The sequence below is a fragment of the Fundulus heteroclitus genome, chromosome 3, assembly GCF_011125445.2.
Source record: "Fundulus heteroclitus isolate FHET01 chromosome 3, MU-UCD_Fhet_4.1, whole genome shotgun sequence".
In the NCBI taxonomy this organism is placed as follows: domain Eukaryota; kingdom Metazoa; phylum Chordata; class Actinopteri; order Cyprinodontiformes; family Fundulidae; genus Fundulus; species Fundulus heteroclitus.
This window is the reverse complement of record NC_046363.1, coordinates 46,114,437-46,137,924: the sequence shown is the minus strand read 5'-3', so window position 1 is coordinate 46,137,924 and position 23,488 is coordinate 46,114,437. Positions and strand designations below refer to the sequence as shown.

At 46.0% G+C, this 23,488-nt stretch overlaps 3 protein-coding genes across 5 annotated transcripts; 1 reads left to right on the top strand and 2 right to left on the bottom strand.

Annotated features, from left to right (window-relative positions):
• Positions 1-276: 276 nt before the first annotated feature.
• Positions 277-7,491, bottom strand: siglec15l (sialic acid binding Ig-like lectin 15, like). Of its 3 annotated transcripts, XM_021312437.2 has the most exons (7): positions 6,845-7,491; positions 6,685-6,746; positions 5,143-5,514; positions 3,761-4,123; positions 3,523-3,609; positions 2,518-2,565; positions 277-505 (listed from the first exon to the last, which is right to left on the bottom strand). In XM_021312437.2, exons 2-7 carry the CDS (start codon positions 6,728-6,730, stop codon positions 477-479), a joined length of 945 nt encoding a protein of 314 aa, XP_021168112.2. In that variant the 5' UTR covers positions 6,731-6,746; positions 6,845-7,491; the 3' UTR covers positions 277-476. The 3 variants fall into 3 exon arrangements, with proteins under 3 accessions (XP_021168112.2, XP_012711223.3, XP_021168113.2); XM_012855769.3 differs by having other exon boundaries at positions 6,685-7,491; XM_021312438.2 differs by lacking the exons at positions 6,685-6,746; positions 6,845-7,491 and adding an exon at positions 5,907-5,951.
• Positions 7,492-8,252: 761 nt separating this feature from the next.
• On the top strand, positions 8,253-13,027 carry si:dkey-11p23.7 (V-set and Ig domain-containing protein). The gene is made up of 3 exons (XM_012855760.3): positions 8,253-8,575; positions 10,734-11,123; positions 12,036-13,027. The coding sequence occupies exons 1-3, from the start codon at positions 8,470-8,472 to the stop codon at positions 12,452-12,454; spliced, it is 915 nt and encodes a 304-aa protein (XP_012711214.2). The 5' UTR covers positions 8,253-8,469; the 3' UTR covers positions 12,455-13,027.
• Positions 13,028-13,346: 319 nt separating this feature from the next.
• On the bottom strand, positions 13,347-22,907 carry LOC110367241. The gene is made up of 4 exons (XM_036135600.1): positions 22,756-22,907; positions 20,976-21,031; positions 18,657-19,814; positions 13,347-14,822 (listed from the first exon to the last, which is right to left on the bottom strand). The coding sequence occupies exons 1-4, from the start codon at positions 22,905-22,907 to the stop codon at positions 14,416-14,418; spliced, it is 1,773 nt and encodes a 590-aa protein (XP_035991493.1). The 3' UTR covers positions 13,347-14,415.
• Positions 22,908-23,488: the final 581 nt, after the last annotated feature.

Genomic DNA, 23,488 nt, shown 5'->3' with positions numbered 1-23,488 from the left:
ACTCTGTGTTTGGTTATTTCTTCTGACCAACCCAGCTCTGTTCTGTTCTGGATCAGCTGTTTCTCTGTTGCTGATGATTTAATTTCAAAAAGGTTCTGATTTCTGTCACCTTTAGATCTTCCTGTGGCTCGTCTTAAATGATGGACAGTAAAAGGAAAAATGTGCAGTCAGAGCAATATGTTATCTGAAAATTAAGAAGAATAAAATAACTTTGATTAAATAAAATCCAAAGGAAACGTCTGTGAGGAGGTTTGTAGGGCAGCAGTAAGAAGGTTAATTTCAGACTTTATGAACACATAAAATAGGAAACAATAAAACAAGCCTTTATGATACAATAACAGCGTTTAGAAAAACAGAGAAATGTGACGGCCATGTTTTCCCTTCAGTAACATTGAATCTTAACGTCTCTTATCTGGTCCTCTTAACATCTCCTCCAGCAGGTCATCCGGTCCGCTGCTGTTCTCACCTCCATCCTGCTAGACCTCCACTGAAGAATACGTCACTTCTGAAACCACAAGCATTAAACCGGAGTTACTTTAAGTCACCTGAGTTCTGGGTCAGTGAAACAGGACAGGTGCGGTTCTGACATCATTTAGATCAGGGAGGTCCAAACTTTTCAGTACAAGTCAAAGAAAGTCGAGGGCCAAAAACAGATTTAAACCAGAAAAATTCTGTTAATTTTTCACCTGCTCTACAAAATGTGATTTATCATATGATTATCATTTTAAATTAGTCGGATGTTTCTTAGGCAATGGATGTGAAAATCATTGTAGATCCAGAATTTAAAAAGGGTTTTGCTCATTTGTCATATTAAAAGATGGCCATCCAGTTTGCTAATTATTCTGAATAATTTAGTTAGACTCTTTAACAATATTAAACTGAACTCTTTTTGGTCCAGCAACGTTAGAACAGTATTTAGGTCGGTCTTTGAAAACACTCGCTGTAATTAGCCAGTTTTCTTAATTTAATTCAAAGCAGATTTTAATGCACCAAAGTCGAAGTAATTAAATAGCATTGGACAGATGTTTCTATGAAATTAAAGAGAATGTCAAAAGTGTTTTTACTAAAAGATGAATACGTGGTGTTGTAAAATTGCAGGAATTTAACTTCCTGTAATAGTTTTGCCTTAAAAACTAAAATCTTCCATCTGCATCAGCCACCTGGACCAAATCTTTCTTGAAATGCAGTTGGGGGGGGGCACATAAAATCAGCACCGGGGCCACAAATGGCGCCCGGGCCGCACTTTGGGCCTGATTTAGATGAAGCAGGTCAGTTTGGTGAGACGGCTCAGAAGTGTGACCTTAAACTCTTAAATCCATAAGAACAGCAGGACGGGTCTGCAGCTCAGATAGAAAACATTTCGTTTGTATAGATCCAGAAGAACCAGATGTGTCTGTTAACGGCAGCTGGAACCAAAGAGCTGAAGCCTCCAGATCAGAAATAAAAGCATCTAGCAGGAAGTGTCCTGGTGGTCTGGGTACGACATTTCTAAGACGTTTATAGTTTTCTCAGGTCTGGACGCCTTTAGCATAACTTAGCATTAGCATTCAGAGGCCTTCAACCATCATGAGATATGAAACAGGGAGAGAAATCCTTCAGCAACCAGCAGTAAAAGATCTGCAAAGGTTTTGTTACAGAAGAGAATTATTGTCCCCTCTTTGTGGGGAAAATTATCATAATTATGATCATTTTGTATTATTATGGATGTGAACTGATCAGTTAAATGTTTTAATCATCAAACTAATTGTAATAGCTTGTGTTCTGCCCACTGTTTAGTTTTATCTGTCTTGAGTTCTTTTCCTGTTTAGTCCAGTTATTGTTTTTATTCTGTCTCTGGCCTGCTCCTGAGTTTATCTTTGGGTCTCAGTACTGATGCCTGGTCTGATCACTTACCTGCCTAACTCCACACACCTGCATCACCTGTCTCTGGTTTCACCTGCTCCCACCTCCATATAAGCTGCGCTCAGACCAGACATCAGTGCCAGATTGTCTTGTTTAGTTTATAGGTGAGTCTTCTCCAGCAAATAGTCTGTTTGTGTTTTTGGTTATGCATTTTGACCCTGTTCCCTCAAGTGATCTGAGCCGTCCTGTTCTGCCTGTTACCTGCTTTTTCCTGCCCTGTTGGACTGTTTGTTTTGCTGCCGTCTTTTTGGTGCGACAGTCATGTTCGCTTTTTGACTATTTAGATTTTTGTTAATAAAAAGCCTGTATTGAACCTCTGCTGGTCTGGTTGAATTCTGGGTCTCCTGCCTCTGATCGTTACACTAATGTATTACATTTCAGACAAAAATAACTAGCAGCTTAATGATGACTTTACGTCCTCCAGAACGTTTGTGCTTGGCAGGGAAAGAAAAATGAAAAATAAAAATAATTATTATCTATTGACCAATTTTATCATCCTTTAACATTATGTCTTAATATTAAGAGGGATTCAGACCAACCAACTAGAGGACCAGACTGTGGGTTCCTGTCCTGTTTGTTAACACACTGATTGGTTCTGTCAGCATTCTCACTCACCTGTATCTACTTTCTGCTGTGTGGACTGAATGAAGTTCACCTGTACAGCTGACAGACACACAAGTCTGATTAGATACCTGCAAATTGCTCATTTACGTATTTTCATTTACAATTCAAACGGCTTCTTGGCTTCAGCCTTACGTCTGACGTCCTGTAAACAAGTTCAAAGTCAGGTTTCTAGACATAGAACATACAGATCAGTACCACCAAAACCCTGCATGCAAACCTGAAACATTCAGAGTGCCTGGAGAACGCTGATCAGGACAACTAAGAGTCACAGCAAAGTCTGGAACATCATGAGCTAAATAAGTACAAATTAGATGGAAAAACGCATCATAAGAAGGAAAGCAGGAGTATTTGTTGTGGAAATATATAATTGTTTTGTATTAATCATGTATTTATCTTGAAAAAGTAAGAGTTACCTAAGTTCTAATTACTACTGTAAACTTTGTGGCATGGAGTCTACATAGGATGGCTGTTGAATGGCTGCAGGCTGTTTATCCTGCACCACACGTCCCAGGGCTCACAGAAGGCACCAAGCACACCATACGTTTTTTTTAAAGGTGTTATAATTAAAAACTATTTCATACAAATGTTTAATCTGTTACGACATATTTCATGCTTTTACTTTTTAGTGATGTTAATATCAAATACTTTCCATATTTCAATACTGAGGGAGTCATGGAGAAAAAGCTGCCGGCGTGTTAATCAGAGGAGGATGTAGAGCAGCTGGCAGAGGGTCAGCAGGGAGGCTGAGGAGGGGAGACTAATTATCGCAGAGGAGATCAGAGAAATACGCAGAATAACTAAATACAAGGAGAAAAAGGTAGTAACTTAAGAAACTAAAATATACAGGTGGATCCCAGGAGTTAACTATGAACTCAGCACGAGAGTATGGGTCATAATGATCAGCAGGGACTAGATGAGGAGAAAGACAAATAAGAACCAAAACTTAAGGATCATAACGCTGGTTATCACTGGTATTTATGGAAAAGCAGAACTCACAGGGATCACAGACGATCACAGAGTAAACGGGCTGAAGTTCTGGTCCATCCGCTGGAGGATCTGAGACCTGCTGCCGTCCACGTTTTCCTTCACAGAGCGACAGAGGCAGGAAAGCTCAGAGTTTGTAATGTTAGAAAACGCTGCAGGGAGGCTGAGGAGGGGAGACTAATTATCACAAAGGAGACGTGGTTCTGGAGCTACGGGACGGGTTGGTTAGAAGCACAGAACCTGAACTCACTGAGGCAGATGATGAAGATGAAGACTGCAGACAGGAACATCAGTACAGTGACGGTAACCAGGGTCGCAGTCATCCTCAGGCCATTACTCTCTGGGAAGCTCCTCTCTGCATGGCCCTCGCTGTTCTCCGCCCTGCAGGTGATCACCTGGTCCTCCTTCTGCAGGTAAGGGACGCAGGCCGTCCAGCGCCACTGTCCGGACTCAAAGCCTCGGCCCTGGGCTTCTAGGAGACGCTTTGAGGGCGACAGCCAGACGACTTTAGGCAGTGGATTACCTTCAACTTCACATTTCAGCCACAGGGAGGCGCTGCTGGGCTCACCACAGGTCTGGTTCCTCACTGAGAGGCTCAGGATCTGAGGCTTAGCTGGAAAACCAGAGACATCACAGAAATGACCTTCATCTGTGCTGTTGTCCACTGCTTTAATGTCAGACATGTGAACTCTGCAGCATCAAGGAAACACTTCAAACCGGTCGATACGGGGTTCTAAGAAGTTCAGTCTAGGAAAGAAGAAGAGGCTGAAGAACATCATCATCTGGCTGCAATGTCTGAGACAGCCAGCAGGATGTCTTCCAGGCACGATGCACTTTAAACCCAAAAACACGATCAGACAGACAGGTCCTCCCAGAATAAAATACAAACAGCTCCGTGGGGAGGTTCATGAGGTCCAGTTCAAAGAAACAACACCAGCTACACAGCAGGAAAGCCCGACACAGAAGAACCAGCTCATCCGGGTCAGGACAAAGTTTGGATTCTGGGTCCAGACAGAACCCTGTTAGAGAACATCTGCTCTGGCAGGACACAGAAAAGGAAGCATTTCACCTGGAAGACAACCCAGACACTGAGGAGTCAGACTGAGGGTTGGATCATTGACTCAACTGACCTTAACGGGCCTGTTGGGACACACCGGCGTCCCCCAGGGGTGTGTTCTCGCCCCTCTACCCTTTAAAGACTGAAGCCCAGCGGACCCGTCTGCTGATGTTTGCAGATGACACCACTGTCATTGGTCTGATCCAGGATGGTGACGAGTCTGCATACATGGTCCATGAGGGCAGTCAGAACCGCTCAAAACTGTGACCCACATCAATGGTTCGCTAATTTGCATCTAGTATTTCTATATATTTTGTTTTCAGAGAGAGCGGAACCAGAATCAGACTCCTTGGAGATTACAGCTGATTCTGTTTGGATTGTTCTGAGCTCATCAGCATGGTAGAACCAAGCCATGGTCAGAACCAAAGGAGGTGAGAGGTGAGACCAGAGAAGTCCAGCTGCCTGCCGCTCAGGATGGAGCGTCGGATGTAACCAGATCCTGCTTTCTCAGGCCGTCATTCACAAACGTTGAATCAAAGCTTTGAGATGTTCTGCTGTCTGTGAAAAGAACCTACCTTTCACACGAAGATGAACCTTTTTCTGGAGCTCCTTCTGTCCATCCAGCTGCACTTCACAGAAGAAATCTCCTGCATCAGTCAGCTGGACGTTGGAGATGAGCAGTGAAAGCTCCCCCCTCCGAGGATCTCCAAACAGGGAATATTGAAGCACCGAAGCCGAACAGCCGTGTTCTCGTTCCAGAGAGTCGTTCCTGACAGAACATCTAAAAAACGGGTCAGTTTTTGCATCTCTAGCAGTCCATTTAACGGCGATAACCTCAGAATAATCCTGTCGATTAAGACTGATGGAGCAGCGGAGCACGGCGTCTTCTCCTCTGGAAGCTGTGACCTCTGGAGAAACCGTCATCTTCCAGGAGACAGAGACGGACGCTGTGGAGGAGGATCACATCAGGGTGGTTACTGCAGGAACTGATGCTAACGGTGCTAACGATGCTAACAATGCTAACGGTGCTAACGATGCTATCAATGCTAACGATGCTATCAATGCTAACGATGCTATCAATGCTAACGGTGCTAACGATGCTAACAATGTTGACGATTGTAACGATGACAACGATGCTATCGATGCTAACGGTGCTAACGATGCTAACAATGTTGACGATTGTAACGATGCCAACGATGCTACCAATGCTAACGATGCCAACGATGCTAACGATGCTATCAATGCTAACGATGCTATCGATGCTAACGGTGCTAATGATGCTAACAATGTTGACAATTGTAACGATGCCAACGATGCTAACGAGGCTAACGATACTAACGATGCTAACGAACATGACGGTTCCCCAGCAGTGCTGGGAGGCATCCTTTACCGGCTGGTCATCACACATGGATGTGGCATCAAGGGATCGTTCAGTATGGCTGATGAGGGCGTGACACGTAGGTCACATGACCACCGTTCACCTTCTGATTCTCTAATCGAGTCCAATGAGTGATCTCAGAATAACTGATTTTATGTTTTTTATCCTATATAAAATTAGGAATCCACACAATCAATGATCTAAATAAAGATTTTACAAGTTGGTCAATATTTTTTCATATCACTGAGGAGCAAAGCTGTTGGACTGTAGGCGTCTTTGAGTAAATTAAAACGATGAGCCATTGTTCCTGTTTTATTTATTTCTGTTTTAAACTGTTACCAGCTTTTAACGTTTATTTGATGCCGATGACGTAATAACTTGTTACATTACTGGCAGAAACCTCGCTATGCTATTGGCTAGTTATCCCATAATTAGCTGCTTCTACATTATTGCTGCTGCATGAGCTCATTTTGATGGTCATTTGATAAATAAAACTTAAAAAGAAACTTTATATATCAGATAAAAAGTTCTCAGATTATTAGGTTTTGTTAAATGTGACATTTAAAATGCACACAAAGGATTTCTTTGCCAAACGTTCTTTCTTTCTATACATATTAATCAGTTTTAAATTCGTTTAAATGTTTAATCTCTGGTATTTGTAATGATTCTTGTTATTATCTCCCCCTGAGTTAGACTAAAGCCTGTTCTGATCCCGTCCCCCTGGACTACCTGGTCTTACCTGAGCTCATCAGAATCAGAAACACACACAGAACCGACGGGTCCATCTCTCTGACGCTCCAACTAAAACGAGGAAACGGTTTCAAAACTGCAAAACATTTCTGGGGAGCTGAAAAGAGGAAGTGAGAAAGAGCCGACATCAGAGCGAGCGAGAGAGAGACCTTTCTCTGGTTGTTGGGGGAGCTGTGGCTGATTTATGTGGTTAAACCTTTCACCCAGATGTGAGGTTAGGTACCAGATACCAGAAGATGTTAATGATCTGAAAGCAGCAGCACAGCAGGCTCTGATGATGACCCAATAATAACATATGATCAGCCATGATACAGTACGGTAAGACATTATATCATCTAATGCAACCCAAACTGATATGATGCAATAGTAACGATCTGAAACCATGATGATACGATCTGAGATTAGACAATCAGACACAATATGAGCTGCGGTTCAGTTTGACAATATAGTCCAATGTTGTCTGCAGAAAGATGTGAAAGCATGCGATTTATATTATACATGAAATATGTAATATTATCTAACAGAACACTGATACGACACTATTAATGGTGCGATTTTACTGGATCTGATCTGATAAAAGGACCAAAAATGATCAAAATCAGCCTCTCAGTCAACACTGGAAACATTTCTGACAAAACCTAAAAATCTGACATCATGGATGAAAACCAGGAATCATCTACGTGTTTCTAACAGCTGAGGATCATTAATCCTGCTGAGGGTGAAGCATCCAGGCCTCAGTGCTCCAGCTGATGGATTCAGGCAGTGTTGTATAGTAACGAAGTAAAAATACTTCACTACTGTACTTAAGTATATTTTGGAGTACTTTATACTTTTCTCGAGTATACATTTTTTTGATCACTTTTACTTTTACTTCACTATATTTCCGTACTTAATTGCATACTTTTACTCCAATACATTTACAATGTTTGGTTTAGTTACTCGTTACAAAAAAAGTGTCGGTTCGCAGGTTTACCACTTCCTGTAGGTGAACTAATCCTGGTTTATCACTTCACCATGTTCTTAGGATACACCCCCTTTGCCTGCCCTTGGTTGTGTACATTTTTAAAGTGAATAGCACTGACCGTACTTGAAGAAGGAAAACTGAAAGCTTAGAAAAAGGTTGTATTTTCTATCTAAACTTGGTCTAAATTTGTCCTGCATTTAGTTGTTTATATTATTTTAAGTGAATTTGACATTCAAAGTTTACCAAAATCTAAAAAATGTCATTCAAACTGCATGTGCTTTGTTTTACATTTTACTTATACTTTTCATTACATTACTTGAGTACATCTATTTTTACAGTAATTTTCATACTTAAGTACAAGACATTTCAGATACTTTAAGACTTTTACTCATATAAACATTTCAGTCAGCTACTTGGACTTTTACCAAAGTCATATTTTGGAGAGGTACTTGTACTTTTACTTGACTCCGAGATTTCAGTACTTTATACAACACCGGTTTCAGGATGGTGGAGATGTGAACGTGTGGCTTAATGTACCACGTGTAGATTTTTACACGCCTGTATGTGACATGTCAGCCCGTGTTCTACTGGTGAAGGACAGGGACACATCTGGAAGCTACAGGACTTTAGGGGTGTTGCTCTTCAGCTTCCAGAGAAGTGAAGCTTTAAACCTGTAAAGTTCTGGGTTTCTGCTGTGTTCCTGCTTCTGGTTCCTCCTGGTTTCTGACGGCTCGGCAGGAATAGAGGAAGTTCACGTAAAGGGATGGAAAACCGTCTGAGAAAAGCTCTGGGAGGTTCTGAGTCACAGCGATGAGACACAGCGGTGCGGCTCTGGAGCTTCATATCCTCCCTGGTCTCTTCATGGACGCTCCGTGGATCTGTGGGCCTCTGCTTCTGCTGCTGTGTGTCCCTGGAGGTGAGAACGTTTCTGATCTTGTTCAAGCTGTCAGGACTTCTGGAGGTTTCCTCCTTCTGTAATTCAGCTCAACGCACCAATGAACAAACTTCCTCAGAGAGGCTTTAATGTCTGGGGCTCCGTGAAGACAGCAGGAACATCTCAAGAAGGTTTTCACTGGTTCCTGTCAGTGATGGAGAATCTCTGTGATGCTCTGGAGCGGTTCTGATGACTCTGGGGTTCTGTTTCCCTCCCCTGCTAGTTTTGCCTCTTTAATCTTAAAAAGATGCAACCCTTGTTAATGGCCTGTTTGTCAGATGCTGTTGTTTTGTTGCCTTTATTCAGTGTAAAGAGAAATTTCACCACGACCACAAAGATCTTTCCAGTGACTCTCTCCAGGTTCCCCTGGGGATCAGAGTGGTTCCTCCAGAGAGTTGTTGTTCTGCTGTTGGGTCTCCTGCCAGTGGGATGTTTCCTGATTGGCTGAAGCATCTCAGCTCCTAGAGGAGCAGCGGTTCACCTGTCCAGAGAGAGAGAGAGAGAGGGGGAGAGACAGAGAGGGTAAATCAGGGATTTTCCAGATATCATCGACTCGTTTTCACTAAAGCAGCAACAGGTGATCGGTTACCATGGTGATTGATTGTGTGCAGCTAGCAGCTGCAGACGAGGCTAACGGACGGTTTAGCTAGCGCTGCTCTCCTCTGTTCAGCCATCGGTCACAATCATCAGAAACCTGAGAGTTTATCAGCCATTCTGTTTCTTTTTCAGCCTGCATTAAAATACCTCTAATATACGTTGGTATTCATTCTGATACCATTATTATTTAACATTATGATGGTAGTCTGTAGTATTATTTACCTTCTAACCATCCATAGGGGCATTGTTACTCTTTGATTGTGTTTTTGAAGACGGCGGTTGTTCTGATTTGGACAGAAATGCCTTTAATGGAACATTTCATCAGATCAGAGATCTGGCTGAAGAAGAAGAAGCAAAGGTCACTAAATGCAGAGTTTCACCGTTTTCCTCCACCTATCAGCTGACGTGACTCTAGGCAGACGCTGTGTTGCTGATTCCTCCAGAACAAACTGTGCTGCTCCACTTCACAGCCTTAAAGGAGAATATACAAACCACCAGGCCGGTTTACCAGCTGGTACCGGAAAGAATGTCACGCTGTCTGATATATTCTATCAGAAACAGGTGGACCTGTCCTACATTAACTTCTTTCACGTTGTTTTAGATTCTATATTTATTGTTTTTAAATGCAAATCGTGATGTGATGGAGGCGTCAGTGAAACAGCGCCCTCTAGAGTCACACAATCTGATAGCATGTAGTGTAACATGTCTGCAGTGAGCCTTCAGTTCCTCATCAGCCTCCATGAATGATGTTACTCATTTGGTTTGTAGCATCAGTGAATCTGTCATCGACCTCATGGTCTGCTGACAAAAGCTGCAGGTGGGTGTTTACCTGAGTTACTGAAACCTGACACCACCTGACCAGGAGGCCAGGGTGCTTTGATCACGCTTCGTCAAGCCGAGCTTTATCTCTAAATCCTGGATTTCTAAATTCTGCTTTTGTGAAACGACCCTAAGGACTGAAAAAGTGGAGAAAAACCAGAGTTCAGTAAAATGGAAAAGTCAAAAAGTCAAATTGCTACAGATGATCACAGTTTCAGAACTCGTTTCCATTTTAATTTCATGTTTTAGATTTTATTGGAAGCACATTTACACCGTTTTGACATTCAGTTTTGACATTTTACCGATAATATGGATGAAATGAAGTCTCATTAGAAGTTTTTTAGACTTTTTTTAGCCATTCAACATTGAATCTTTCTCCTTTGCAATTATGTATTAGATTTTATTTCCATTAAAAACTCGGCAACAAAAATTTACCTGCAAACCTGAAGGTTTTATGACTGGAGCCAAAGCAATCAGCACCAGATGGAGTCTGGCAGGTTTTAGCCAATCAAATTGCGCTCATTTAGTCACATGACTTACCTGTGTGCTGGGCAGAGGTGAGTCTAGACAGTTAAGATTACTCAGGTTTGTTTTTTAATAAAACTTCATCTCATTCATACCTACGCAGGTTATAAATGTAATATCTGAAAATGATTCTGATGAAGCTGCACCTCCTCCTCCTCTGGCTTCTGAAGCTGTCACTGGGTTTTGGGTTTTCCTGCAGCTCTCGGCTCCGGAGACGACAGCTGGTCCATGAAGGTCCAGTCGGAGGTTCGAGGTATTGACGGCTACCCGGTGGTGCTGCCCTGCACCTTCAGCCACCCGCAGCACTCCCAGCATTCCTCGCTGCAGGTGCTGTGGCGCCTGGGCCACGGAGCCGCCGCCACCGTCCTCTTCCGGTGCACCAGCCGTCCCGGGACCCCCGCCTGCGAACCGGGACCGCAGCAGGACCAACGGTACCGCCTGGAGGGCAACCCGAGGGAGCACGACCTGTCGCTGCGCATCAACAGCGCCGCCCTGCAGGACAACGGCCGTTACTACTGCAGGGTGGAGGTCCAGGGGCGAGAACGCGTCAGCTTTGAGGATAAAATGGGGACCAGGCTGCGAGTGGAAGGTAGGGTCTGAAACACAGGGCAGCGGGTCGGTGACACCACAGAACCGTTTCACTAAACGGGTTCTAGATTCAGTGACATGGATCTGAGGCGACATTATCTGGAAGGCGTAGATAAAACCCACAGGAACCAAACCTTCATCCTCGTCTCCCTGTTCCAGGCTAAAAATCACTTTAGTCCTGAATGCCTGAAGGACGAGGGAGAGAAAGGAAACACTTTTTTTTTAGTTTGGACGTTTAAATAAATGTAGTTTATGTGAAAGTCCACATGCTGGTGAAGGTTCTCAGTCATCCAGGTCATGATCATTTAAAAAAAAAAAGTTTAAAAAACAAAACAACTGCACTTTTTTCTGAAGTTTGAAGACGTTTTGCTTCCTATGCAGAAAGCTTTCTCAGTTCACCCTCATACAGGTGATAAAAACATCGTTCCTGGCCAGGCCCATAACGACCTTAACGACTCCCCATTCGGTTCAATCTGCATGTTCTCTAAGCCAAAGCAAGGAGCTCCACACTAGTCCAGACATTTTGAATTGAGAAAACTTTCTAGATGGGAAGAGAAACGTCTTCAAACTTGGGAAAAAAGTCCAGTTTTGTTTTTTTAACTTTTTTGGAAAGTCCGCATGGTGATGTGATGACTTTTTTTCCACTGAATCTTTCTCTTGTGATTATGTATGAGATTTACCTACAAATGTGATGATTTTATGACTGGAGCCAAAGCAATCAGCACTAGATGGAGTCTGGCAGGTTTTAGCCAATCAAAATGCGCTCCTGTGGTCACATGACTCACCTGTGTGCTGGGCAGAGGTGAGTCTAGTTAAGATGGAGCCATCGTCCAGACGGTGGAGCCTTCAGCGTTTCTTCCTGCGTTCTTGTTGTAATCTTCAGACTGACCGCTCATGTCTCTCCGCCCTGCAGCTCCTCCAAAGATCCTGGCTCTGTCCGTGGAGGCCAGCCAGCCGTACCGGGCTCTGTGTCGGGTCCAGGGGTCGCCGCTGCCGGACGTCCAGTGGCTCGGCCCGGACGACCCGCTGGAGGCGTCGCCCGCGGAGCCCATGGCGCTGGACGCAGCGGGCCGGTACCGCACCGTCAGCCAGCTGCTGGACGTGGAGCCGGGTCAGCAGTACACCTGCAGCGCCTCCAACCCGCTGGGCAGAGACCAGGCCACCCTCTACGTCCTGCACCCCCCACCCGTGGCCACGGCCGCCGGGACGCCAACGCCTCTCCTCCTGCTGCTGTCGGTCGCTGTGGGGGCCAAGGTGGTGCTGGTGGTGGGGGTCGGGGTGTGGGTGGTCCACGGAGGGGTTCTGATGGGACTCAGCTGCTGGAGGAAATAACTTCTCAGCTTTAGTGATACCTGTAATGCTGATTAGAGGCTTATTTAATAATAAAGCCATGGTGTTACTCATTAATAATCTGAAAATGCTTCTGCAGCGCCTTTGGTAATTTATTCAACAACTTAATAGCTTTAAATTTCAAACTGGTTCTGATCCGTGGGTCGGTCGGGTGGTTCTGGTTTTAACTCCGTCTACCTTCTGCTGTTATTTCTGTCAACGAACGTGTCAGTGTTGTGTCACCAGCTCCAGTCAAAAGGTCTGAACGTGTTTTCATGGTGACAGATTATTCTGGAAGTAAAGTTATTTACCATGTGTGGCAGTTTGGAAACTGTAATTATCTACTTTATATTGTATATTTGCAACTGCTCACAGCGTTGTGCAAAAAGAACATTTACGTAAATGCAGGATAAAGATTTTCTGTCCTGTCATGGATGTGGAAGATCCTTGCTGCTCGCTCAGTTCTGCAGCTCCTAATGTTCAACATTTTAATCTTTTATTTGATGATAATCAGTTCGTCTGATTCTCCAGATTGTGAGCGGGACGCACAGAAAGGTTGACACAGCTGTGGGTGAAATAAATTCAGCTTTGCACATCTGATCTGATCAATATAGTCGTCAGATTATTTCTTTATATTCAGAAATCTGCTGTTAGCAAAACCTTCCTGTTTGTCCTGAGACTAAATGTCTAATAAACCTTTCGTTCAAACTGACCTCATTTGTTTCTGCAAACATTTTAAACTATAAAGATGAAACTTTTATTCAGTTTGGACTGAAAAGAAAAACTTGAAGCTCGGTGGGAAACAAAATGTTAAATCTGAGAAGTTTTGTGTTTTCAAGAAATAAAAGAAACGGCCAGTTTCACACATTAAAACTGATTTATTGGCATTTATAATAATTGTAGTTACAATAATAAAGTATTAGGATAATTTTACAGCAAAAGCACACAAAACATTACATTTTTATTGGTTAGTTTCAGTCCTAAATCTGTCTGAATGAATAAAATCCAACCACAAAGCATCATTATAACCTTAAAACCAACTAAATAAATTAAATCAAAAGGTCCTGAGAGGTTACTGATCTAAAACAGACGCTAAAATAATCACGTCTTCAGAGATTCAATTGTTTGCTGTTCATTAAATATCTAATTATTCAATAATTACATCTACAGATTGCACTTGCTGCTAGGAGATATATATATATATATATTTGTTTTATCATTATGGCTGTATAGCTTAATTTATTTAAATAGGATAATATATCAAAAGTAACTCAAGAAAACTAAATAAAACAGAAACTAAATGTGCTTTTACTTGTTCCACAAAGTTTCGCTAAAACAATATTCTTAAACGTACGTGTTTTCATTTGGGCCAAATTTAATTTTAATTTAACTAAATTTCATTAGTTTATAAAGTGAGAGCCTAAAGTTATTCAGATCAAACCGTAGATAAAAGGTCTGGTGAGATAAATCCTGTAACTGTGACTGCAAACAGACGGAGGAACACCAGACAGGAGCTGACTGGACGTGTTCTCCTGGAGACTCAGGGGAACATTTAGGTTTGTAAAAGCTTGGTTCTTAATCCTGACCGATGAGCTGGAAGGGTTAAAGCTTTAAAGATAGATGAGAACCCAAATGCAGCGAGAACTTCTGGGTCAGGATGAAGAACCTTCTGCTTGGTGTTGGGACCCGTCTTTCTGGATCTGCAGGTTCTGCAGGTTCTGTCGGTTCTGCAGGTAGAGATGAAGCTGTTTGTGGGTCAGAGTTACAGGTAATGTAGGTTTTCTGATCAGGGGGAGCCTGGTTAATGAAACTAATGTCCCTGCTGTGAGGCAGTAAAGTTTCTATTCTCATCTATTCTCATCTATTCTCATCTATTCTCATCTATTCTCTAACTACGGCACACGGGGTTCTGCTCGGCAGGAAGCTGCAGCAGAAACTTCTCCCTCCGCCTGCTGGTAGCTCTTTCACCCGTGCAGGATTGTTGGCTCTTTGTAGCAGACAGGACGCAGGTTCTTGCAGCAGTTCTCGTCCTTCCAGACACAGTCGCTGTTGTCTTTCACACTCATGGCGACACACTGGCCCTCATCCAGCCCCCCAGGCTCCCCGGGACCCCATTTGGCGTAGCTGAAGGGACTGTAGTCAAACCAGTACCAGTCTCCAGAATAGGAGCTGCGACGTGAGCCGATCCACACCTGCTGCACGTCTCCATGGTCTTCCTGCAGCCTCCTGCAGACCTGCTTATGTAACTGGGCACCAGAGAGGCTGATGAGATCCGAACCGTTTGTTTTACAGGAACCAATAGAGTTCTGCCAGCGCTGTGCTGCATCCAGGACCTTCATCTCCTCTGAAATCACTGCACAGCCGCGGAAATCTGTCAGAGAGAGACAAAGACAAAATAAAGCATTCCAGAAGGAACAGGTAGTCCCTGCAGTGAGGACCAGGCTCTCCTCAGGTTCTCCTCCCAGCAGGACGTCCCATGAAAGGGACGACCTCAGCAAGCTAAGCCATGTGACTCCGCCCCCTGCAGAGGAGAAGCAGCTCTACATCGAGCTTCTCCTTTAGGATCGAGCTGCTGCCGTCAGGATCTCGCTCTCTGAGTCATGATCAGGACCTCCTGACCACAGCTGAGGGGCAGAAGGTAGATGGACCAGAAAATGAGGGGCTTTGTGTTTGGAGCCATTTCTTCTCAGTGAAAGACTGAAACAACGCTCCACAGCTGCAGATCAGACCGCCTGCTTCCTCCTGATGAACTGCGTTGCCTCAGAGTCAGACGGACCCAGAGAGAGAAAGCAACATTTCTGGGTTACAACCATGAGCTGGATTAGAAGATCTGATGTTCATCTCTGCTGCCTGATTCAGCACAAAGAAAAGATCCAGGACCAAAAGAACGAGATCCCAGATAAAAGGATGGATGGATGGATGGATGGATGGATGGATGGATGGATGGATGGATGGATGGATGGATGGATAAATGGAAGGATGGATGGAAGGATGGATAAATGGATGGATGGATGGATGGATGGATGGATGGATGGATGGATGGATGGATGGATGGATGGACAGATGGATGTATAATGGATGGATGGATGGATGGATGGATGGATGGATGGACGGACGGATGGATGGAAGGATGGATGGAAGGATGGATGGATTGATGGATGGATGGATGGATGGATGGATGGATGGATGGATGGACGGACGGATGGATGGATAAATGGAAGGATGGATGGAAGGATGGATGGATGGATGGATGGATGGATGGAGGGATGGATGGATGGATGGATGGATGGATGGATGGATGGATGGATGTATAATGATATATGGATGCTGGCTGGATGGCTGGCTGGCTCCGGCCGGCCTGGCTGGATGATGGCTGGCTGGCTGGCTGGCTGGATGGCTGGCTGGATGGCTGGAGGGCTGGCTGGATGGATGGATGGATGGCCGGACGGCTGGATGGATGGATCCCTGGAGGATGGCTGGAAGGCTGGATGGATTGATGGCTGGCTGGCTGGCTGGCTGGCTGGCTGGATTGCTGGCTGTCTCTGCTGGCTGGGCTGGCTGGCTGGCTGTGGGCTTGCTGGCTCCCTGGCCGGCTGGCTGGCTGGCTGGCTGGCTGGCTGGCTGGCTGGCTGCCTGTTCCTGGCTGGCTGGCTGGCTGGCTGGCTGGCTGGCTGGTGGCTGGCTGGCTGGCTGGCTCCCTGGCCGGCCGGCTGGCTGGCTGGCTGGCTTGCTGGCTGGCTGGCTCCCTGGCTGGCTCCCTGGCCGGGTGGCTGGCTGGCTGGCTGGCTGGCTGGCTGGCTGGCTGGCTGCCTGTCTCCTGGCTGGCTGGCTGGCTGGCTGGCTCCCTGGGTTGGCTGGCTGGCTGGCTGGCTGGCTCCCTGGCCGGCTGGCTGGCTGGCTGGCTGGCTGGCTGGCTGGCTTGCTGTGCTGGCTGGCTCCCTGGCTGGCTCCCTGGCCGGCTGCTGGCTGGCTGGCTGGCTGGCTGGCTGGCTCCCTGGGTGGCTGGCTGGCTGGCTGGCTCCCTGGCTGGCTCCTGGCCGGCTGGCTGGCTGGCTGGCTGGCTGGCTCCCCTGGGTGGCTGGCTGGCTGGCTGGCTGGCTGGCTGGCTGGCTGGCTGCTCCCTGGCTGGCTGGCTGGCTGGCTGGCTGGCTGCTGGCTGGCTGGCTGCTGGCTGGCTGGCTGGCTGGCTGGCTGGCTGGCTGGATGGCTGGCTGGGACGGATGGATGGATCCTGGCGGCTGGCTGGCCGGCTGGATGGCTTGCTGCTGGCTGGATGGCTGGCTGGCTGGCTGGCGGGCGGGCTGGCTGGCTGCTGGCTGGCTGGCTGTCTCCTGCTGGCTGGCTGGCTGGCTGGCTGGCTCCCTGGCCGGCTGGCTGGCTGGCTGGCTGGCTGGCTGGCTGGCTGGCTGGCTGGCTGGCTGGCTGGATGGCTGGATGGCTGGCTGGCCGACGGATGGATGGATGGATCACTGGACGGCTGGATGGCCGGCTGGCTGGGCTTGTGGATTGCTGTGGCTGGCTGGCTGGCTGCTGGCTGCTGTCTCTGGATGGCTGGCTGGCTGGCTGGCTGGCTGGCTGGCTGGCTGGCTGGCTCCCTGGCCGGCTGGCTGGCTGGCTGGCTGGCTGGCTGGCTGGCTGGCTGGCTGCCTGTCTCCTGGCTGGCTGGCTGGCTGGCTGGCTGGCTGGCTGGTGGCTGGCTGGCTGGCTGGCTGGCTGGCTCCCTGGCCGGACGGTGGCTGGCTGGCTGGCTTGCTGGCTGCTGGCTCCCTGGCTGGCTCCCTGCCCGGCTGGCTGGCTGGCTGGCTGGCTGGCTGCTGGGCTGGCTGCCTGTCTCCTGGCTGGCTGGCTGGCTGGCTGGCTGGCTGGCCCCTGGGTGGCTGGCTGGCTGGCTGCTGGCTCCCTGGCCGGCTGGCTGGCTGGCTGGCTGGCTGGCTTGCTGGCTGGCTGGCTGGCTGGCTCCCTGGCTGGCTCCCTGGCCGGCTGGCTGGCCTGGCTGGCTGGCTGGCTCCCTGGGTGGCTGGCTGGCTGGCTGGCTGGCTCCCTGGCTGGCTCCCTGGCCGGCTGGCTGGCTGGCTGGCTGGCTGGCTGGTGGCTGGCTGGCTCCCTGGGTGCTGGCTGCTGGCTGGCTGGCTGGCTGGCTGGCTGGCTCCCTGGCTGGCTGGCTGGCTGGCTGGCTGGCTGGCTGGCTCCCTGGCTGGCTGGCTGGCTGGCTGGCTGGCTGGCTGGCTGGCTCGCTGGCTGGCTGGCTGGCTGCTGCTGGCTCTGGCTGGCTGGCTGGCTGCTGGCTGGCTGGTCGCCTGGCTGCTGGCTGGCTGGCTGGCTGGCTGCTCGGCTGGCTCGCTGGCTGGCTGGCTCCTGGGTGGCTGGCTGGTGGCTGCTGCTGTGCTGGCTGGCTGGTGCTGGTGCTGGCTGGCCGGCTGTGGCTGGCTGGCGGATGGCCGGCATGATGGATGGCTGGTGGTGGTGGCTGCTGGCTGGCTGGCTGGCTGGATGGTACTGGCTGGCTGGATGGATGCTGGATGGATGGATGGATGGACGGATGATGGATGGATGGATGGATGGATGGATGGATGGATGGATAAATGGATGGATGGATTGACTTTGTTCTTAATTGTTAGCCGTTATCTGCATTAACCGCTATAAATCATTAAGGTAATAACATTGTTATAACGTAATTACATTGTTACATTGTAATTATGTTTGTTATAACATAGTAATTACATTGTAATTATGTTTGTTATAACATAGTAATTACATTGTTACACTGTAATTATGTTTGTTAAAACATAGTAATTACATTGTTACATTGTAATTATGTTTGTTAAAACATAGTAATTACATTGTTACATTGTAATTATGTTTGTTCTAACATAGTAATTACATTGTTACATTGTAATTATGTTTGTTAAAACATAGTAATTACATTGTTACATTGTAATTATGTTTGTTAAAACATAGTAATTACATTGTTACATTGTAATTATGTTTGTTAAAACATAGTAATTACATTGTTACATTGTAATTATGTTTGTTATAACATAGTAATTACATTGTTACACTGTAATTATGTTTTTTCATGACTGAACAGCAGCTGCTGACCAGATACTCAGCAAGAAAGGCAACATGAATTATTCAGCTGAAAGCTCCTAACGAACCTTCCTTTCTCTGATGCTTCATAGGGATCCAGGACTGGGCGTGTCCTTACCTGGAGTTGCACCTACAGCGGCTGCAGGGTTCCCAAACCACGACCCGTTCCATGCGGCCACGAAGTAAACGGCCATTTTGAAGGAAGAGTGCCAGACGACGGTTTTGGGAGATGATGCTGTGACGTATGTCGATGTATACGAGGTTCCAGGCACCTCCTTCCAGTCTGCGTCTGCCAGAGGTTCCTTTCCGATGTGGATCCCGTCTTTGTGGTCCTTGTCGACCACGATGCTGATGTAGTTGTCCTTACCAGAGATGAAGGGGACCACGAAGCAGCTGGCGAACTCTTCCTCTGGGATCAGCGTGAGGAGCAGGCCCGTGTCGGGCCGGTAGAGGATGGCCGTGCCGGCAGAACTAACCACAGATTTATCAGTCTCGGTTTTTCTGGAGTCCTGATCAGACAGGAGTATGGATGCCTGCTTGGCCAGAACCGGAGGAATGGGGAAGTCCATGGTCTGGTCCTGGGCAGGAGGCACCATGGCGTGCAGGAGGCTGCAGGTGCAGTTGTGCTGAGCGGCACAGGGGTGGCTGAAGTAGACCGCCACCGGCTTATCTGACTGGACGAACAGAGGCTGCTCGCCGTTACTCACCCAGATCTGAGCAGCCATCTCAGCTTCTAAGGTGCCTCTAACACCTTCACCTTCAACGGTCACCTGTGCCGTTTCTGGACCCGGGTTGACCACGATGACTCTGAAGGGGCCTCTCTCCGTGACGTTTACCAGAAGCCCGTCATCCACGCTTCCTGCAGCCTCTGGCGCCGGCGGGATGAAGTACTTCTGCTGCAGCTTCTCCGCAGCTATGACCAGGGCGGACTGCACGCTCCTTCTTCTGCTGCTGAACGCTTGGACGATGATGTCTTTGTCGCTGGTAACGTTACAGGTTTGGTTAGAAATGCTGAAAACTTTAAAAGTGTCAGAAGCCGGAGCCACAGGAAGGTCTAGCTTCCCTAGTTCCTGGTTCACATTAAATTCATGCGTCTTTCCAGCATTCAGACTTATCGACGTCGTCATGCCAGAGGGCTGCCTCAATGTGACGTCTGTGCCGTTATGTAACGCAGTGACCCAGATCCTGTTGTCAGAATCAACAGGGTGATAGTAGGCGATGTTTTCTGGAAAAACCACGGTGAAATTCTTGCCGCTGCTGGTGAGCATTTGAGACGCTGTGGAGGAGAAAAGCTCGGCTTTAGTTAGAGCTGAAAACACGAGAATGTTCCTCCTGTTTCATGTGAGAGAGAACCTTCAGGAACCTTTGATCTGTTGGCTCCCCTTCACCCTTCAGCATTTCATCAAAATGCTTTCATTAAAAACTAAAAACATTTCAACTAAAACTATTTAGAGCCTCCTGAAACTGAGCAAAACTATTCAGCTTCTGGTAAAACTGCAACAATCTATTTCCTCTGAATTTGGCGCCAGCCAGAATCTGAAGCTGAAAACGTTTCTTGTCTTTGTGTCGATCAGGAATAAATCACCTTTTATAGCAGATAAAACATCCGTGAATATTTCCCAGAGAGCAACTCTGGCGTGTGGCGACTGTCCTTTATTTAAAACTAGAACCAGTCGAGTTTTAGGTGCAATCCTCAGTGTTTTGGATCATTTAAAACTAAATTATCTGATCTGCCTTCATCACAATCCAAGCCTGTGTAGTTTTTAACTGCTGCCGTGACATGAATGTAAGCGCAGACCTCGTTATTTTCATTAAAGAGTCTTTAAGAGACCCCCAGCAGTCTGCGTTAGCGACTTCTTCTCTGTTATGAAACACAGGGGCGTCGGCCATCCCTCGTTTTAACGGTTTAATCCTACAGGTGGCGCTAACATGGGTTAAAGGTTGGTTCCTCTGGGTTACACACCCAGAAACTACCAGCTAACATCCAGCGTTCATAAATGTGTCGCTCTATGACGAGAAGAGCAGCAAAAACTTAGAATATTCTGTGAAATTACAGCTGCTGATAATAAGTTAATAATGTGTTGAAGTCTGTTTATGGAAAAATAAAATGACATCCTTTGAAATGACCCCCAGGTTCGCTGTTTGCTGTTTTCTGCCTCTATAAACGTCCAAATTCAAATAAATATATTGTTCAGATAACTTTAAAATGAGTGTCATAATGAATGTGCTTTATTGTTAATGCAGCTATATAACTTATTTGCTGTTTCACATCTAAAACACAACCGAGTGGGCGTGTAGACAGAAAACAGGTTCTTTTGGTTTTATGGCATAACTGGCATTCTGATCATTTTATTTAACGTTTATTTTCATTTAAAATGTAAGAATTAACTAAAAGTGTGATAAGGGACTTCCTTGTTTTGATAAAAGGTGTGTTTACCTGGAATCTGGGCTGCCAGCACCAGGAAGACGAAGTAGGATGTTCTGGTCATGGTTCTGGAAAAAAAATGAAACTTTTCAGGAATGATCCAACTTTAGGAAACACAAGTGTCTTAATAAAATAAAGAATATTATTCTTTTTATTGAATCAAATGTTTATAATTTTGTTCTATTTTGTCATGTTGTTATGATAAATTAACTCAGTGTAGTTAGTCACAGGCTAACAAAGCGTTTGTTTAATTTACATTTCCTAAATGTAGTATTTAATTATACTCTGGAAAAGGTTGTCAAAATAACAGATATTTTTATATGATTGTTGTTTTAATGTGTTTATCATATTTGCTGAATCGTGGCCTTTCTTCGGCCGATCTGCTGCTGGACGCTTTGACTCTGCTGACGCGTCGAGTTCAGCCAGAAAAAAAAACACTTCAGATTCTCTTTGTCGACAAGACAAACAGCAAAGTGTCGTCCAGACGACTCTTAGCAACCTGCCCTGCTGCAGGAGAAAATATTATGCAAACTGAGCAGAAAGGCAGAAGCTGCACTGAGCTGCTGCTGAAAACATTTGCATGGACCAGATCCTTGTTTACCCTGAAAAAGAAGTTACTTTGTAGGGTTTACGATCCTCTACTTGTCCCTCAGCAGTAAAACCAAGCAAAAAAAGATAAGCAATTATAATCAAGTACAATCCCTGAATCAAAGGTAAGTTCTTCTATAAAGGACATTAATATTTATACTATTATTATCCAGTCGACTGTTTTACCGAACAGAGAAGTGAGACTTAAATGACGAGGGCTGAATTGTCCCTTAATTATTGGCTTTGCCGTAACGTTAAGTTTGTCTTATTGTAATTGATCATATTTTTCATTTCTTAACCAGAAGTAAACCTCTGCATTTAAAAAAATGCTGCCAAGGTATCAAAGATCTAGTATTATTCTTGGCATCATATGGAGTTTGATATTTTAGCCTCATTATGACCCTAATTCTGAATAATCCTGCCAACGTGTTTCAAGATTCACCCGGTTTCTATAATTTATTACAGACCCCCCTTTTAATTAATCAAAATTAAATTACACTTGGTTAATTTGCATATTTAGATATGCGCTATCTAGTTTGAATCAACATTTTTATGTGTTTAATCAGGGTAATTATTGTCAGAAGTATTTAAAATTGTAATATTGAAATCATTTTTTTAATTTAAGTTATTTTTGTTTATCACTTCATAACTTAGCCCAAATGATTCACTGAATCAACTCTAACATAAATTACAATATTAAACAAGCAGTTTTCAGCAAATCATGATGAAATATTAATTCATTCCTTTTATTACATCTGAGGCTGAAAGACAGAAAGTAAAATTAGGATAAAATAAATAAAACCAGAAGCAGATTTTCTTTTCTTTTTACCCCTGGAAGATGTAAGAGACGTTGAAGATGAAAAACAAGGATAAAAGTTTACATTTGAGGCCAGAAATCAGATATAGAGCTGTGCTGTTTGCTGAGGAGGAGAGGAGGAGAGGAGGAGAGGAGAGGAGGACAGGAGGAGAGGAGGACAGGAGGAGAGGAGGACAGGAGGACAGGAGGAGAGGAGGAGAGGAGGAGAGGAGAGGAGGACAGGAGGAGAGGAGGACAGGAGGAGAGGAGGAGAGGAGGACAGGAGGAGAGGAGGAGAGGAGGACAGGAGGAGAGGAGGAGAGGAGGACAGGAGGAGGACAGGAGGACAGGAGGACAGGAGGAGAGGAGGACAGGAGGAGAGGAGGAGAGGAGGAGAGGAGGTCTTACCTGCTCGCCAGCGGCCGACGGACTCTCCTGCAGACGCTTCCTCCTCCGGCTCTTATGGAAACGACACATTTGGGAGTCAAAGTCGACGCTGATTTGGAAGACGTTTGCATGAGACGCTCTCCTGGGTTGGGCTGCAAGAAGCAGGCGGTCATGTGACGGAGAACGTTCCTCACATCTTCATGTTCTAAGAGTTTCTGTGTTCTGCCAAACCCGTGGAGATCTCTGTGGAGGGATCCTGCTGACCCGTTTGTTGGGTTCTGGTTCTCTGCGTGCTTTCTGAGGGCCAACTCCAGCTTCTCAGTGGCTTTTACATCCAGCCCTGGAACCCAGAAGTCCTCCTCGGCTGAAAGATGTCCAGACCTAGAAGATCACAGCTCATAGAAGCCGTTTAACAGATTTATTGGATTTTCTGCTGAATTTTACACGTTGAACGTCACATTAAATCTGGAAATGATCACTAAAACTACCCCAGATAACCAAATGTCATTGAGCTCCACAGACTCACTGCCTTCTCCTCATGTAAGGAAATCCTTCTTCTCTGAGATCATCAACACAAACATTAATAATGTTCCTGATTTATTTGTTACAGTCGACAGGTTAACAAACCCTCCTGTGTCCAGAAACCAAAGCTGTTTCCAGCTGGAACTTATCCTGACAAAATGTCTCAATTCAGCCAATAAACCACAAAAGCAGAGATCATTCAGCAGCTAAGTTCCTCCTCCTGCTGCCTTGA

Excerpts from the sequence above, each read along its gene's own strand:
- LOC110367241 (XM_036135600.1), bottom strand. The coding sequence starts at position 22,907 with ATGACCGCCTGCTTCTTGCAGCCCAACCCAGGAGAGCGTCTCATGCAA. Across the intron at positions 19,815-20,975 it reads GCTGGCAGCCCAGATTCCAG|CGTCTCAAATGCTCACCAGC; the intron begins GTAAACACACCT and ends TCTCCTCCACAG. Across the intron at positions 14,823-18,656 it reads CGCTGTAGGTGCAACTCCAG|ATTTCCGCGGCTGTGCAGTG; the intron begins GTAAGGACACGC and ends TCTCTCTGACAG.
- si:dkey-11p23.7 (XM_012855760.3), top strand. The coding sequence starts at position 8,470 with ATGAGACACAGCGGTGCGGCTCTGGAGCTTCATATCCTCCCTGGTCTC. Across the intron at positions 8,576-10,733 it reads GCTGCTGTGTGTCCCTGGAG|CTCTCGGCTCCGGAGACGAC; the intron begins GTGAGAACGTTT and ends GTTTTCCTGCAG. Across the intron at positions 11,124-12,035 it reads GACCAGGCTGCGAGTGGAAG|CTCCTCCAAAGATCCTGGCT; the intron begins GTAGGGTCTGAA and ends TCCGCCCTGCAG.
- siglec15l (XM_012855769.3), bottom strand. The coding sequence starts at position 6,823 with ATGTCGGCTCTTTCTCACTTCCTCTTTTCAGCTCCCCAGAAATGTTTT. Across the intron at positions 2,566-3,522 it reads TGTGATCGTCTGTGATCCCT|CTGTACAGGTGAACTTCATT; the intron begins GTGAGTTCTGCT and ends TGTGTCTGTCAG. Across the intron at positions 506-2,517 it reads ACAGCAGAAAGTAGATACAG|AAGTGACGTATTCTTCAGTG; the intron begins GTGAGTGAGAAT and ends TTGTGGTTTCAG.